The sequence below is a fragment of the Bubalus bubalis genome, chromosome 9 (genome assembly GCF_019923935.1).
Source record: "Bubalus bubalis isolate 160015118507 breed Murrah chromosome 9, NDDB_SH_1, whole genome shotgun sequence".
Classification (NCBI taxonomy): domain Eukaryota; kingdom Metazoa; phylum Chordata; class Mammalia; order Artiodactyla; family Bovidae; genus Bubalus; species Bubalus bubalis.
Window position 1 is genome coordinate 105,552,840 of NC_059165.1, and position 13,668 is coordinate 105,566,507.

Genomic DNA, 13,668 nt, shown 5'->3' on the forward strand with positions numbered 1-13,668 from the left:
GAGCCTGGAAAAGTAATGTCAGAGAAGACTTCCTGGAGGAGGGGCTTTTTGAGTAGGGTTTTGAGGAATGGATAGGAGTTCCCTAGCTGAGGATGAGTAACTGCAAAAACACCCAGTTTATCAAGCACCTGTTCTGTGCCTGGCCCCTGTCCTTTACACCTTGTTTGACCTTCTCTCAAGTGAAAGTCTCAATCTTTACTTTCCAGGTGAAGGACTAGAGGTGTGATGGATAGGAATGATTTGCCCCAGTTTGCACTTTCTGGCTATTTCTGGCCCTTTTTTCCTCTTTTTTCTTTGCTTTTCACTATCTTCAGCCTTTGACTTGAGCAGAGAGGAGAGGGGGAATCTCATCAGAGAAGAAACCCACCTCTTAAATCCCTGCTATGGGGTTTAGCACATAGTAAATAATAAATCTTCTTTGAGAAAATTATTCTTCCCACCAGTCCAGGTGGGATGATGACCCCATTTCACAGTAGAGAATACTGAGGCTCAGAGGGCTCTTGAGGGGGGTTCCCCAGCATACCTAGGAGCAACACCCCCCCCCGCCCCCCGACATCAAAAGCACCGCCTTCTGAAAAGCAGCGGAAGACCCCGCCCAGTTTTGGTCCCTGGAGTGTTTACTCTGCACCCACGGCAGGCGGGACCAGGCAGGCGGGGGCGGACAAAGTCCAGGATTCCCTGAATATAAAGGCCGGTCCAGCAGCGACCGGTCAGTCCTAGTTTAGAACTTAACATAGCCATGCCTGGTCAGAGACCGGCAGCACCACATCGCTCTCGGATGTTGCTGATGCTGCTCATGTTCTCCTGGCTGCGGTCGGGAGGCGCCCTGTCTCTGACCCAGGAGCACCTCCAGACTTTCCAGGGACCCTCAAACGTGCACTCCAGCCCGGACATCTCCAGATTCCGGGAGTTGCGGAAACGCTACGAAGATCTGCTGACACGGCTTCGAGCGAACCAGACCTGGGAAGACTCGAACTCGGACCTCATCCCCCCTCCTCAAGTCCGGATAGTCACTCCAAAACGTGAGTAAAATCTCGGAGACCCCACCTGGGCAGCTCCAATCATCTAACTGGTGGTTCTTAGACCTACCGCCGAGCCTCAGTTTCCCCATCCGTGAACCAGGCAAGAAAGTTGCCCCTTGGGGGAGCAAAAGACCGGATGTGCAGCGGGACCAGGCGAGGCTTAGCCAATCTGAGATGTTACAACACCTCCAGGGGTCTCAAGGGGAAACTAAGGCCAGAGAATCCAGCGACTCCGCTAAAGGCTCAAAGAACCCAGGAGAACCCAGAGACAAGGTCGGGCGAGGGGGTGTGGTCCCTGCCCTTGGATATAAGGAAAGGGCTGTTTGTACGGGGATTTCCCGGGGGAAAGATCCAGGTGTCCCGCGGAAGGAAAGGAAGCGGGGAGGACGGAGCGGTGCGCTGAGATGCGCTAAACCTCCTTGGGCTGGTTCCGAATGTGATGCAATCGCGCGCCAAGACTCTGCTAAAGGTGCATGTGACTAGTGTCTTAGCGAGGGAGTGGAGTATATTCACGCTCTCCACCGAGCCTCCAGCAGGAGGAGCAGGCGCAAGATCTGGGCTGCGTTAGGCACTGGGAGGAGTCAAGTCAGAAGCTAGAGCTTTTATCCCACCTTAATCCCACTTGTGCCGTGGGACTCCAGGAGAAAGGAGGCAGAGACAGTGTTGGAATCGCAGACTCTCTAAAGATCAGATATACATTCATTCCCGCGGGTACTAAGCATCTACTGTGTGCCAGGCACAGTGGTGACCAAGGAGACAGAAGTCGCTGCTGTGATTCTCATTTGGGGGAGGCAAATGATAGACAACCAAATGAAATCGATCGATGCCAATTTCAGTCAGGCTGGAGGGGTATGTTACCAGCCACGCTGAGATTCAGGGGACGAATGTGGCCGGCAGACAGAGTAGCCTGTGCAAAGGCCCTGCGGTAGGATCCAGCTTGGGGTGTTGGAGGAAATGGCACAAACACCACCACCACCATCCCGCGCTCAGCACACAGTAGGCCTGTGAGTGACTAGCTTTCTTTCCTCTTTTCCATAGTGCGACTTGGGCCAGGCGGCCACCTGCACCTGCGCATCCCCCGGGTCAACTTAACTGAGGGGCTCCCTGCAGCCTCCCGCCTGCATCGGGCCCTTCTCCGGCTGTCCCCGAAGGCGTGGAGATCGTGGGACGTGACGCGGCCACTACGGCGACAGCTCAGACTCGGAGGCTCCCGGGGTCCCTCAATACGCCTTCGACTGTTAGCAAGACCGGACCAATTGCAGGAGGCGTTGCCTTCTTCACCGCCCCAGCTTGAGCTGCACTGGCGGCCAAGCGCCACCAGGGGGCGCCGTCACGCGCATGCTCACACTCGGGACGGCTGCCCGCTCGGGGAGGGGCGCTGCTGTCATTTGCAGAGCCTGCGCGCGTCGCTTGAGGACCTGGGCTGGGCCGACTGGGTGCTGGCGCCGCGGGAGCTGGACGTGCGCATGTGCATCGGCGCGTGCCCGAGCCACTTCCGGTCCGCTAACACGCACGCGCAGATGCAGGCGCGCTTGCATGGGCTGAACCCTGATGCTGCGCCAGCGCCCTGCTGCGTGCCTGCCAGCTACGAGCCGGTGGTGCTCATGCACCAAGACAGCGACGGCCGCGTGTCACTCACGCCTTTTGACGACCTCGTGGCCAAGGACTGTCACTGCGTGTGAGCGGCCCTGGTCCTTCATTTATGGCATGGACGCACTGGAAAGACTTTAGTTGTCCTTCCCGGTCTAGTGGGCTCCTGGAACCTGAAATACCCTATTCATAACCGTTGCTGTCTGCTCCCTCCCCCCGCAAACCTATGTATTTATATTTCTATTTATTATTAATTTATTGGGGTCGTCTGCCTGGGGACTAGAGGGCTGGGGAGGGGTGGTCTGACAGGGTGTGTGTTTATGAAAAAACCCTTGTAATAAACGTGAGGCTGTCTGACCAGCCCTCTGTGGTGCCCAGGCTGGAGTCAATGACCTTGGGAAGAGCCCCAACCCCAGCCCCGTTGGCCTCAGTTCCCCCAGGGGATCTGATATGGGATGATTGAAATAGGCCAGGGAATGGGTGGCAGGACGTTCTCTGGGGATGCGGGGAAACTGGATGATGCTCATGCTGTCAATGGGCTTCCCTGGTGGCTCAGACGGTAAAGAATCTGTTTGCAATTCAGGAGGGGGGCGGGGTTCGATCCCTGGGTCAGGAAGATCGTCTGGAGAAGGGAATAGCTACCCACTCCAGTATTCTTTGTGTGTGTGATTTTGTTTTTTAAAATTTATCTTTTAATTGAAGGATAATTGCTTTATAAAATTTTGTTGTTTTCTGTCAACACTCCCAACACTCCAGTATTCTTGCCTGCAGACAAAGACAGAGGAGCCTGGTGGGCTGTACATTTCATAGGGTGGCAAAGAGTCAGACACGACTGAGCGACTGACACTTTGTTTTCACTGTCAGGACATCCATGGGACCCACAGGCAGCCGGGGACATCCCTCTCGCTGTTTCTGTGTTTCTCTATCTCCCTGTTCCTCTGCTTTTGTTTCTGAGACCCTTTGGGGTCTTATTCTCCCTCCATGTCTTCTCTCTTGGTACTCCTGTCTCTGTAGGTATCTGGCCCCGTCTTGATCACCATCCTGCGGTCTCTCCCCCCATGGGGGTCCCCTTTCCAAACATGGGCAGCCCAGAGTCACATCCATCTGCCATCAAGTGCACTGTGTGTGAATCCACCACTGACCTAGAGGAGCCCCCTTCCCTCTGCTGTTGTGGCACCTCCCTTCATGTTAATGGTGCGTCTATCCTTTCATATAAAAAGAGCATGCGTGGAGGGACTTCCCTGGTGGTCCAATGGTTAAAATTCCATGCTTTCACTGCAGGGGACATGGGTTCGACTCCTGGTCAGGGAGCTGAGCATGGCTCATGCCTCATACCAGTGTCAAAAAAAAAAAAGAGAGAGAGTAGGGAGACAAAAGGTGTGACATTTTCATGCACGTCATATCTCCCAGGTTAAATCCTTTTCTACTTAGGATCGTGGAATTGCTGAGATGTGCCAAGTCCAGCCCCCTCCTCACTTGCCTGTTCACCCTAAGGAACTGGAACAGGGGTCTGGAGGAGACAGTTCCAGCTCCAGCAGTGAGTGCAATGTCCCCTGTGAAGCCCCCCACCCAGAGGCAGATTGGAATGACTAGGTGCCCCTGAATGTATCTAATGAGTACCCACTTTGTGCCAGGCCTTGGCTGCGCCCTGAGGAGAGGAAGTGACAAGGTAGGCAAAAACCACTCCATTCCAGCTCGGTCAAGTGCAGGAGACAAATGAGAACAAGATAGATGAGTAAGAGAGCAGTCATAGGGGAGCAGCTGATTTGCAGCAAGGACTGTGCCAAGGAGTCAACCCAGGCAATGCATTAGTGAACGGAGGGAGATAGATGATTGGGGGCAGGAGTTGGGGCTTGAGCCATGTAGGACCGGGATGCAGGGGTGCAAGGAAGCTGAAGACCCTCATAGGTCACCTCTCCCACTTTGGATCACTCCCAGGTGGTGTGATTCAATAAGACTCAATGTCAGGATGACCCAAAGGCAGCAGATGCTATGCTGAGTCTTTCCCCAAACACCAAGTGTTGCCTTTGCTGGACGCCACTGCCCCTGTGTCTTTTCATGCCTCCAAGCTGGTCCCCCTGCCCAGCGTGCCTTGTCCTTTCTACTTCTCAAACACCTATGCATCCTTCAAAACCCACTCCAGATTCCCCTCTTACATACAGCCTTTTAAAAACGCCTTCATTCATCTCTCTCTGGGGATCCTGGCTCTCACTTTCCCTCTGGTCCAGGCTTGACCTCCCAGGACTGGGGCTGTCTGTGTCCAGCTCTGTCTCCCATAGTTTGAGGGCTTGAGAGAAGCCAGGCTGGAGACAGCTGACAGGAAACCCAGCTGAGGCATGAGCTGGGCAGTGATGAACTGAGTTCTGGCAGTGATGAACTCTGCCTGAGGAAGAAGCAGGAATGGCTTCTTGGAGTGGCAATGGTGCTGTACCTAGACCCAGAAGGATGAGTTACGGTGTCTCAAGATATTAGAGCTAAAGCAACCTTAGAGACCAGTTCTGATCACCCTGTTTTACACGTGGGGGAACTGACGCCCAGAGATTTCACGATGGGGTCAGGAATTGGACCCGTGCCTCCTGATGCCCAGGCCAGAGTTCTACACCTGCATACAGATGCTTAAGAGTAAGAAGATGTGGAAGGGGATGGCAGTCTGGGCAGACAGATGGCATGCATAAGGGGTGTCAGGAAATGAAAGCTGCAGGAGGGAAGTGAGCTTGATGGGAGAGGAGGCCCAGATCAGAAGGGCAGAGGAATGGGAGAGGGTGGTGAGTTGGACAGGGCTGGGTCCACGCAGGTCTCAACCACCAGGCTGAGAATCTGGGGGCACTGTGGAGCCATAGAGGGTGTGTGAGCAGGGGAGGAGCACAGTCCTATTCTTGAGTTATAAAGACCCTTCTGAGGCTGGTGTGGGCTGCCTTGGGGGCCAAGACTGGATACCAGGCATCTGAGAAAGGGGCCTGAAAGGGACAGAGGGGAGAGACTGGGGGGTTGGGAGCAATTGAGGAGTCTCAGCGTTCTTGTCTTGGGAGCTCAAGAAATCCGCACTCTGAGGAGCCCACTCACCAAGCCTCGTCTGTCCTGAAGAATTTATTTGGGCCATGCTTGCACGCTGACAGGGAATGCCAACAGAGTTCACACATTGACTCTCCCATCCCCATCCACATTGGGGTCTCTCCTCCCGTTCTAGCAGCCGAGTGGCCTGAGGGGGCAGAGTGGGCTAGGGATGGGGCTCCAGAGCCGCTCTGGGGCCTCAAGGATGACCCTCCTCTGGTCCCATTCCTCAGACGGGAGGACTGAAGCCAGGGAGGAGCCAGAATGCCCCATCACCTGGAAGGGGACAGGCTGGAGTTTGAGATGGTGAAGATGTTGCTCAGCGCCCAGGGACCACATACTCCTCGTCATCCAATGGGACCTGGCTCAGCGACTGCAGGTTGCAGTAGACAGGCTGGGATTCATGCTGGAGGCTGTCATAGGTCATGTAGAAGTCGCCGCCCTCTGAAGGGGGAGACCTATGGGGAAAAGACAGATGGGAGGTCAGGCAGGACTCGGGGAGCAGGCACATCAGCTTTTAGAGGCAAAGTAGTTCATGGTGATTGAGTCCACTCCAATTACCTATGGGGCTTCCCTGGTGACTCAGAGGTTAAAGCGTCTGCCTGCAATGCGGGAGACCCGGGTTCGATCCCTGAGTCGGGAAGATCCCCTGGAGAAATTACATATGAGAGGAGTGAGGACCCTGGCAGTGGTCTCCCAGCCTGGCCCAACTTTCTGTGAAGAAAACAAGCAGGGAGCAGTGATTCGGGGAAGATACTGTGCATTCAGCATTGTAATGCTGTGGTCTGAGGACCTTGAGTTATGGCAGGGTTTTTGTTTTTTTCTTCCTTAAAGCTGAGATAGTTGCCCTTTTTTTACATTCAAATTTAGTTTTTGGTTTCCTCTTGAAAAACTGGAAGCTCTGGTGCCTGGAGCTGAATCAGCGCCCCTTCAGATGGGAAATTTTCCCCCAGGTCTCCTGAAGCAACTGACTTTGGGCCTCAATACAAAAATAAATCTCTGAGGCTCAGTTTCCCCACCCATTGAATGGATCGGGGAGGAGGTAGCTTCTAGGAATGTCTTGCTATGGTGGGCAAGACCCCAAAGAAGAACTTTCCTGCCTCCGGAACATCCTAACCCCACCCCTGGCTCCTCCTGGAACAAAGGCCCTATTGACGAAGTGGTGTCTATCAGTCATTTATACTTTAGTATAAATTACTCCAAAATACATAAATGGTTGTATGGGGATGGAAGTCAGGGTTTGTTTTAGTCTCTGCTTCTGACCTTGAGCAAGTCATTCTCCTGCCCCCCCAGAACCACCATCTCTTTCTTTTTATTCGGCTGGGCCGCCTAGCTTGTGGAATCTTAGTTCCTGGACCAGGAATTGAACCTGTACCCTCAGCAGTGAAACCACAGAGTCCTAACCACTGGGCCGCCAGGGAATTTCCAGAAACTATTCCTGCAACTGTGAGGTGTAGGGTGAGATTGACACATTCTGTTGTAAACAATGTTTTTAGAGGAGCCTGGACCTGAGATCTTGGGGACAGCGAAGCAGAGGCGGGCATCAGAACATACACTGCCTTAGGAAGTCTGGTGCCTTCTACTCCCTACCACAGACCACTTCTGCTTTTGAGCCGTATTTGTATCTGCTTTGCATATGCTCTCATTTCTCATCAATAACTTCCCACAGGCCTCCCCATCTTTTGGATTCTGCTGCCCAGCCCAGTCGTGACCCTCTTCCCTTCCTGCTTGGGTCCTCCCAGCCCCCTCCAACCTCAGCCCTGAAGTCTTGCCTTCTTGAAACACATTCACAGCAGTCTCTGTTCTCTCCCACCTCCAGGGCTTTGTTCCTCCTTGTGCCTGCCCCCCAGAAACCCCCTCTCTCATCCAACCTGGAAACAGACCCATCTGTCTAAGCCTAGCCCATTTGGGGGGCAGGGCTTTGTGGGGGTAGAGAGATACAGATGGCTTTCTTGGCATCTCCTATGTGTCAGGGGGAGATAGGGATGTGGTCTCATTTTACAGAGACAGAAACAGAGGTTCAAAGGCAGCCTGGGGTCACACGAGATCTAAGCCTAGGCTGCTGATCACGAACACAGAGCCCCCACCACCTTGAACACCTGCCTCCTCCCTCCACATCCTTGTCAGCCAGAAACTGGGTTTGCAGGTCATGCAGGGGAACGTGTGTCTTCTCTACAGGAACTCACTTAATTCTTATCCCAGCTCTGTGAGGCAGAGGGCTGTTATTAACCCCATTTTATCTAGGAAGAAACTGAGGCCCAGAGAGGGGAAACTACTTGCCCAAGATCACACAGCCTATGAGAGGCAGAGCCAGGAGTTGGACCCTGGCCATCCAGCTCCAGAGACTCACAGACACACGCGTGTGGGTCACTCACCTGTGTTCATCCCACTGGTGTCTGGCAGCCGGTGGGCCCACGAACATGTTCTCGTAGTCAGGGGTGGAAGATCTGGGCGGGGTGTTGGCTGGGGGCTTAGGCCTGCGGCCTTGGCTACTGTACCTTGGCTGCCTGCCCGAGCCAGACCTGGAGCCATCCTGAGCAGCCAAGGTTTTGCTCAGGTTCTGGCCCATCCGATGTCTACAGAATCTCCAGGCCAGCACTGGGCCAGCAATGGCAAGCACAAGGAGCAGGCTTCCGCTGGCCGCCAGGGCGCCAATGGCTATCTTGGTCAGGCCAGAGGGGCAGCTCACGTCCAAGAAGACAGAGAGGTTGTGCCAGGCACCGGTGGGCACATCCAGGCACCTTGGAAGCTCTGGGCCAGAGCAGTTGTCCTGCCGATCTGTGTGCCAGTCTAACAGGGCACAGCTGCAGTCAGCCAGAAGGTCGAGGCCGCAGCGCTTGGCCAGCGCCCTGTCCACGAAGTCCAAGGAGTTGTTGGTCACAATCAGCAACTGCAGCTTCTCCAGGTCCCTGAAGAAGGACCACGGGAGCCGCTGAAGGCCGTTTGCAGACAGGTCGAGGAGCTGCAAGGATCTGGCCTGCAGAGACTGGTTCTGAGGTAGCTGGGTCAGGATTTTGCCGCTGAAGTTGAGGCAAGTGTCAGAGTATTCCGTGGTCCAGTCCATGTACCCCGAAACCACGCTGCACGACGACGTCTGGCTGCCTGCCTGGTGCAGCAGCAGCGGCAACAAGAGCGCCCACATCAGGGGACCCCCCATTCAGGCAACCTAGGCAGAGACACCGGAATCCAAGCCCAGACCTCAGCTTGTGGTCGCCCTCCCCCTTGCCACTTGTATATATATAGAGAGATAGATAGATGTATATATTTTTATAGCTCAGGCCACTTCTGAAGTGTTAAAACGCAGCCTTTCGCTGGTTGCTCCTCTTTGATTGGCTCTGGCCTCAGTCTCCCCTTCTGGGGAATGGGTACCTAACCCTGATGCCTCAGGGGCTTGAAAGGCAAAGAGGTGACTTGGCCCAGTCAGCCCCTTCCCTTTCTTTCAGATATGCCCCTTCGGGCTAGGTTGCCCAATTTCCCCAAATATTTTGGGAGAGCTAGCCGGCCAAGACAGGACTATATGCAAATGAGCTGTTGCCCCGGAAACGACCCCGCCCCTCTGCCTTTCTACTGACCTGCAGGGCACTGGGAGTCTGGGTCTGAGTCTTGGGTTGGAGTGCTAACGAGTACCACCACCCCCCACCCCCTCCCGCTCTGGTTTGCACAGACCCAAGTTCCAATGCCTCCTTCCTACCTTTCTGGTCCTACTGCCTGGCCTTGGCCTCGGTTGTGCTGGAAGTTGCCGGCCGCGTGGTGGCTCACCTGGACGTGGGGGGTCAGACGGTCCGACCCTCCCCGGATTCCGATCCACTGCGATGCCTGGCGCTCCTCACGCTCTGCACCCAGCTACTCATGGGGAAGAGGAACTGGTGCAGAGTGAAGTGCAGAGGGGAAGAATAAAGAAGACCCAGAGACCCGCCCCCGCTCCCCTCCGGCCGCGGAAGGCCTCAAGAATCGGGATTCTCACGGGAGGGGCAGGGGCGGCAGGCCTGCTTCCTTCTTGCTGAGACTCAATGACTATATGTCCCCCAATAACACCCCAACTAACTGCTACCTCATCAACTCACTCTCACTTCCCAATCTCAGCTCAGTTGACTCCCAACCCATGCGTTCATTTATTCATTCAACAAACTTTATCCATGCTGAGCCCCCCCAAGAGGCTCCGCCCCCGGTCGGTTTCTCTAGGAGCATCCAGTCTTGGAAAAAGATAAAGCTGGACACAGACACCCCCAGTCTGACGGAGTCAGGTCAAGGTCAGAGTGAGGGTCAGGGTACTGGAAGGTTTCCTGGAGAAGGAGGCATTAGAGGTGGGGTTTCAACACATGAATGGGAATTTGCCAAGGATTCCTAGAACCTGCCTTTGATTTTCCAAGCTCTTACCCTCTCCCACAGACTCAGAACTCTCCTTGTGTATGAACATGCTGTGGGGGGCATCGAGAGGAGGGCTCGTGGGAAGAGGACTTTGGGTCTGGGGCTTGGAGCAAGAGTTGCAGTCGCAGGCAGAAATGAAGGCGGCGCAGACTGCAGCGAGAAGGCACAGCAGGAGCACAGGCGCTGTCGCTTGAGAAGCCACGCCGGCCTGCGCTAGAGTGGTTAAGAGTGACAGCCTCGTTAGCAGTGGAGCGGCTGGAGGGGCGAGGGTAAGTGGAGGAACTGGCGATGGGTTGGGGCCAGGCAGCGAAGGCCTCCAAAGCCAGGCTTTATTCCCAGGGCCAAGGCAGGTGTGTGAGCAGGGGAGGGCCACTGTGTGAAAAGATTCTTCTGAAGGGAGCCTGGGCTCTGGAGGTGGGGAACCCTTTCAGGAGCCTGGAGTCTCAGGAGGCGAAGGCAGCCTGAGTCAGATCCCAGGAATAGGAACACAAGAGCGATTGGGGGGACTGCCCTGGTGGTCCAGTGGTTAAAACTCAGTGCTGTCAATGCAAGGGACACAGGTTCAATCTCTAGTCATGCCACATTGTTATTCAGTCACTCAGTTGTCTCCGACTCTTTGTGACCCCATGGACTGCAGCACACCAGTCTTCCCTGTCCATCACCAACTCCCAGAGTTTGCTCAAACTCATGTCCATTGACTTGATGATGCCATCCAACCGTCTCATCCTCTGTGGTGTGGGAAAAAAACAAAATGAGGGCTTGAGGAGGGAATGGGCACAGGTGGGCTGGGAGAGGGTCTCTGCCTCACTGGGGTCCTGGCTTTAGGCAGACCAGGTTCAAATCCTTTCTAGTCCCTGGTTCATGGCTTGACCTTAACTGTTCTTTATCATAGTTTCCACATCTGTAAAATAGAATAAATGTCAAGAGTCTTCTCCTGGACTTTGGGAGGCTGGAGTCTACTCCCCCATGCTTTCCCCTCTCCTCAGACTCTGCCCCTTTCTATCTTCAAACTCAGAGGAGTTTTGCATATTTATCAGATGTGCAAAAATTCAAAAGTGTGATGACCCCCTGTGCTGGCCAGATGTGGGGAGACAAGCAACCCCACACGTTGCTGGGGGAGCATCAGTGGCTCAGAGCAATGGAAGGCATCCTGTTGGAATTTTGAATGCCCGGGCCCTCAGATCCAGCATCCCACTCTTGGGACTCTCGAATAGGTGCGTGTTTACAAAATGACAGGAGCACGAACTGATGAGGGGATAAACTAAATGTGGTCCATCCATACAGTGTATATTATTTGGCCATAAAAAGGGATGATGCTGGGGCTTCCCTGGTGGTTCAGAGGTAAAGAAACCACCTGCCAATTCAGGAAACACGGGTTCAGTCCCTGGTCCGGGAAGATCCCACATGCCGCAAAGCAACTAAGCCCATGCGCCACAACTATTGAGCCTGCGCACTAGAGCCTGGGAGCCGCAACTACGGAAGCCCGAGAGTCCTAGAGGCCACGCTCTGCAACAAGAGGAGCCACCGCAAAGAGAAACCTGTGCACGGCAATGAAGAGTAGCCTCCGCTCACCACAACTAGAGAAAGCCCACATGCAGCAACGAAGATCCACACAGGCAAAAGTAAGTAAATACATTTTTAAAAAGGAATGAAGCTCTGGGACCTCCCTGGTGGTCCAGTGGCTAAGACGCAGCACTCCCAATGAAGGGGGCTTGGGTTCAATTCCTGGTTGAGGAACTAGATCCCACATGCCAAAACTAAGAGTTTGCATACCTCGAGGAGGAGACCCTGAATGCCTCAGCTGAAGATTCTACTTGCCGCAACTAAGACCCAGTGAAGCCAAATGAATAAACTTTTCAAAAAGGAGTGACGCTCTAAATTACAGCAGGAGCCTCTATGACCCACCTCCCAGAGTAATGGAAATAAACGCAAAAATAAGCAAATGGGACCTAATTAAACTTAAAAGCTTTTGCACAATGAAGGAAACTATAAGCAAGGTGAAAAGACAGCCTTCAGAATGGGAGAAAATAATAGCAAATGAAGCAACTGACAAAGAAATAATTTCAAAAATATATAAGCAGCTCATGCAGCTCATGGCACCCCACTCCAGTACTTTTGCCTAGAAAATCCCATGGACGGAGGAGCCTGGTAGGCTGCAGTCCATGGAGTTGCTAGAGTCGGACACGACTGAGCGACTTCCCTTTCACTTTTCACTTTCATGCATCGGAGAAGGAAATGGCATCCCACTCCAGTGTTCTTGCCTGGAGAATCCCAGGGACGGGGAAGCCTGGTGGGCTGCCGTCTATGGGGTCACACAGTCGGACACGACTGAAGTGACTTAGCAGCAGCAGCAGCAGCATGCAGCTCAATTCCACAAAAATAAATGACCCAATCAAAAAATGGGCCAAAGAACTAAACAGACATTTTTCCAAAGAAGACATACAGATGGCTAACAAACACATGAAAATATGCTCAACATCACTCCTTATCAGAGAAATGCAAATCAAAACCACAATGAGGTACCATTCAGCCACCTTTGAATCAGTTCTAATGAGGTGGATGAAACTGGAGCCTATTATACAGTGAAGTAAGCCAGAAAGAAAAACACCAATACAGTATACTAACGCATATATATGGAATTTAGAAAGATGGTAACGATGACTGTATATGTGAGACAGCAAAAGAGACACAGATTTAAAGAACAGTCTTTTGGATTCCGTGGGAGAAGGCGAGGGTGGAATGACTTGAGAGATAGCATCGAAAACATGTATATTATCATATGTGAAATAGATTGCTAGTCGAGGTTCAATGCATGAGACAGGATGCTCAGGGCTGGTGCACTGGGATGACCCTGAGGGATGGGATGGGGAGGGAGGTGGGAGGGGGTTCAGGATGACCCATGGCTGATTCATGTCAATGTATGGCAAAACCACTACAATACTGTAAAGTAATTAGCCTCCAATTAAAATAAATAAATCAATTTTTTAAAAAAGGAGTGATGCTCTGACATACACTACGTCGTGGATGAACCTCAAAAACATTGTGCTGGATGAATGAAGCCACACACAAAAGACCACACAGTGTATGATTTCACTGGTAGGAAATGTCTAGAACAGTCAAATCCACAGAGACAGATAGTATATTTGTGGCTGTCAGGGGCTGGGGAAGGGGAATGGGGAGTGATTGCTGGTGTGCACGGGATTTCCTTTTGGGGTAATAAAAATGTTCTGGAACTAGACGGGGGGATGGTTGCACAACACTGTGAATATAATAAAAATCACTGCATTGCTCACTTTAAAGTGGGAACAATTACAAATTTTATGTTAAGTGTACTTTTGCACAATTAAAAACAGAAAGGCACCTGAAACTTAACGTGACATTGTGAATCAACTATACTTCAATAAATTAAAAAAAAAAAAAGCCAAAAAGCATAGCATAGCTACAGGGTGATTCACTGCGGTACTCTTTATTAAAAACAAAAAAAAAAAATCAGAAGTAACCTAAAGAGTTGGTTAGATCAGTAACGGCTATTTACCCTGGGAGATGCCACAGAGTCATGAAAATGAAGTTATAGATCTCTGAAACAATAAGGAAACACTCGTTGACTTATTCCATAAGCCTTTATTGAGTTCCTACT

General features: G+C 52.6%; 2 protein-coding genes across 3 annotated transcripts; one reads left to right on the forward strand and one right to left on the reverse strand.

Annotated features, from left to right (window-relative positions):
* The first annotated feature begins 716 nt into the window (after positions 1-716).
* GDF15 (growth differentiation factor 15) lies at positions 717-2,972 on the forward strand. Its single transcript, XM_006057956.3, has 2 exons — positions 717-1,022; positions 2,061-2,972. The coding sequence occupies exons 1-2, from the start codon at positions 740-742 to the stop codon at positions 2,702-2,704; spliced, it is 927 nt and encodes a 308-aa protein (XP_006058018.2). The 5' UTR covers positions 717-739; the 3' UTR covers positions 2,705-2,972.
* A 2,711-nt stretch (positions 2,973-5,683) lies between these two features.
* LRRC25 (leucine rich repeat containing 25) lies at positions 5,684-9,746 on the reverse strand. 2 transcript variants are annotated; one of them, XM_044948337.1, is made up of 3 exons: positions 9,423-9,746; positions 8,039-8,829; positions 5,684-6,121 (listed from the first exon to the last, which is right to left on the reverse strand). In XM_044948337.1, the coding sequence occupies exons 2-3, from the start codon at positions 8,818-8,820 to the stop codon at positions 5,983-5,985; spliced, it is 921 nt and encodes a 306-aa protein (XP_044804272.1). In that variant the 5' UTR covers positions 8,821-8,829; positions 9,423-9,746; the 3' UTR covers positions 5,684-5,982. The 2 variants fall into 2 exon arrangements, with proteins under 2 accessions (XP_044804272.1, XP_025149647.1); XM_025293862.2 differs by having other exon boundaries at positions 9,355-9,742.
* Positions 9,747-13,668: the final 3,922 nt, after the last annotated feature.

What these genes read in the sequence shown, in the direction of transcription:
- GDF15 (XM_006057956.3), top strand. Translation starts at nt 740, where the DNA reads ATGCCTGGTCAGAGACCGGCAGCACCACATCGCTCTCGGATGTTGCTG. An exon ending in CCGGATAGTCACTCCAAAAC is followed by an intron (nt 1,023 to 2,060) that starts GTGAGTAAAATC and finishes TCTTTTCCATAG; the next exon opens with TGCGACTTGGGCCAGGCGGC.
- LRRC25 (XM_044948337.1), bottom strand. Translation starts at nt 8,820, where the DNA reads ATGGGGGGTCCCCTGATGTGGGCGCTCTTGTTGCCGCTGCTGCTGCAC. An exon ending in CACCAGTGGGATGAACACAG is followed by an intron (nt 6,122 to 8,038) that starts GTGAGTGACCCA and finishes TTTTCCCCATAG; the next exon opens with GTCTCCCCCTTCAGAGGGCG.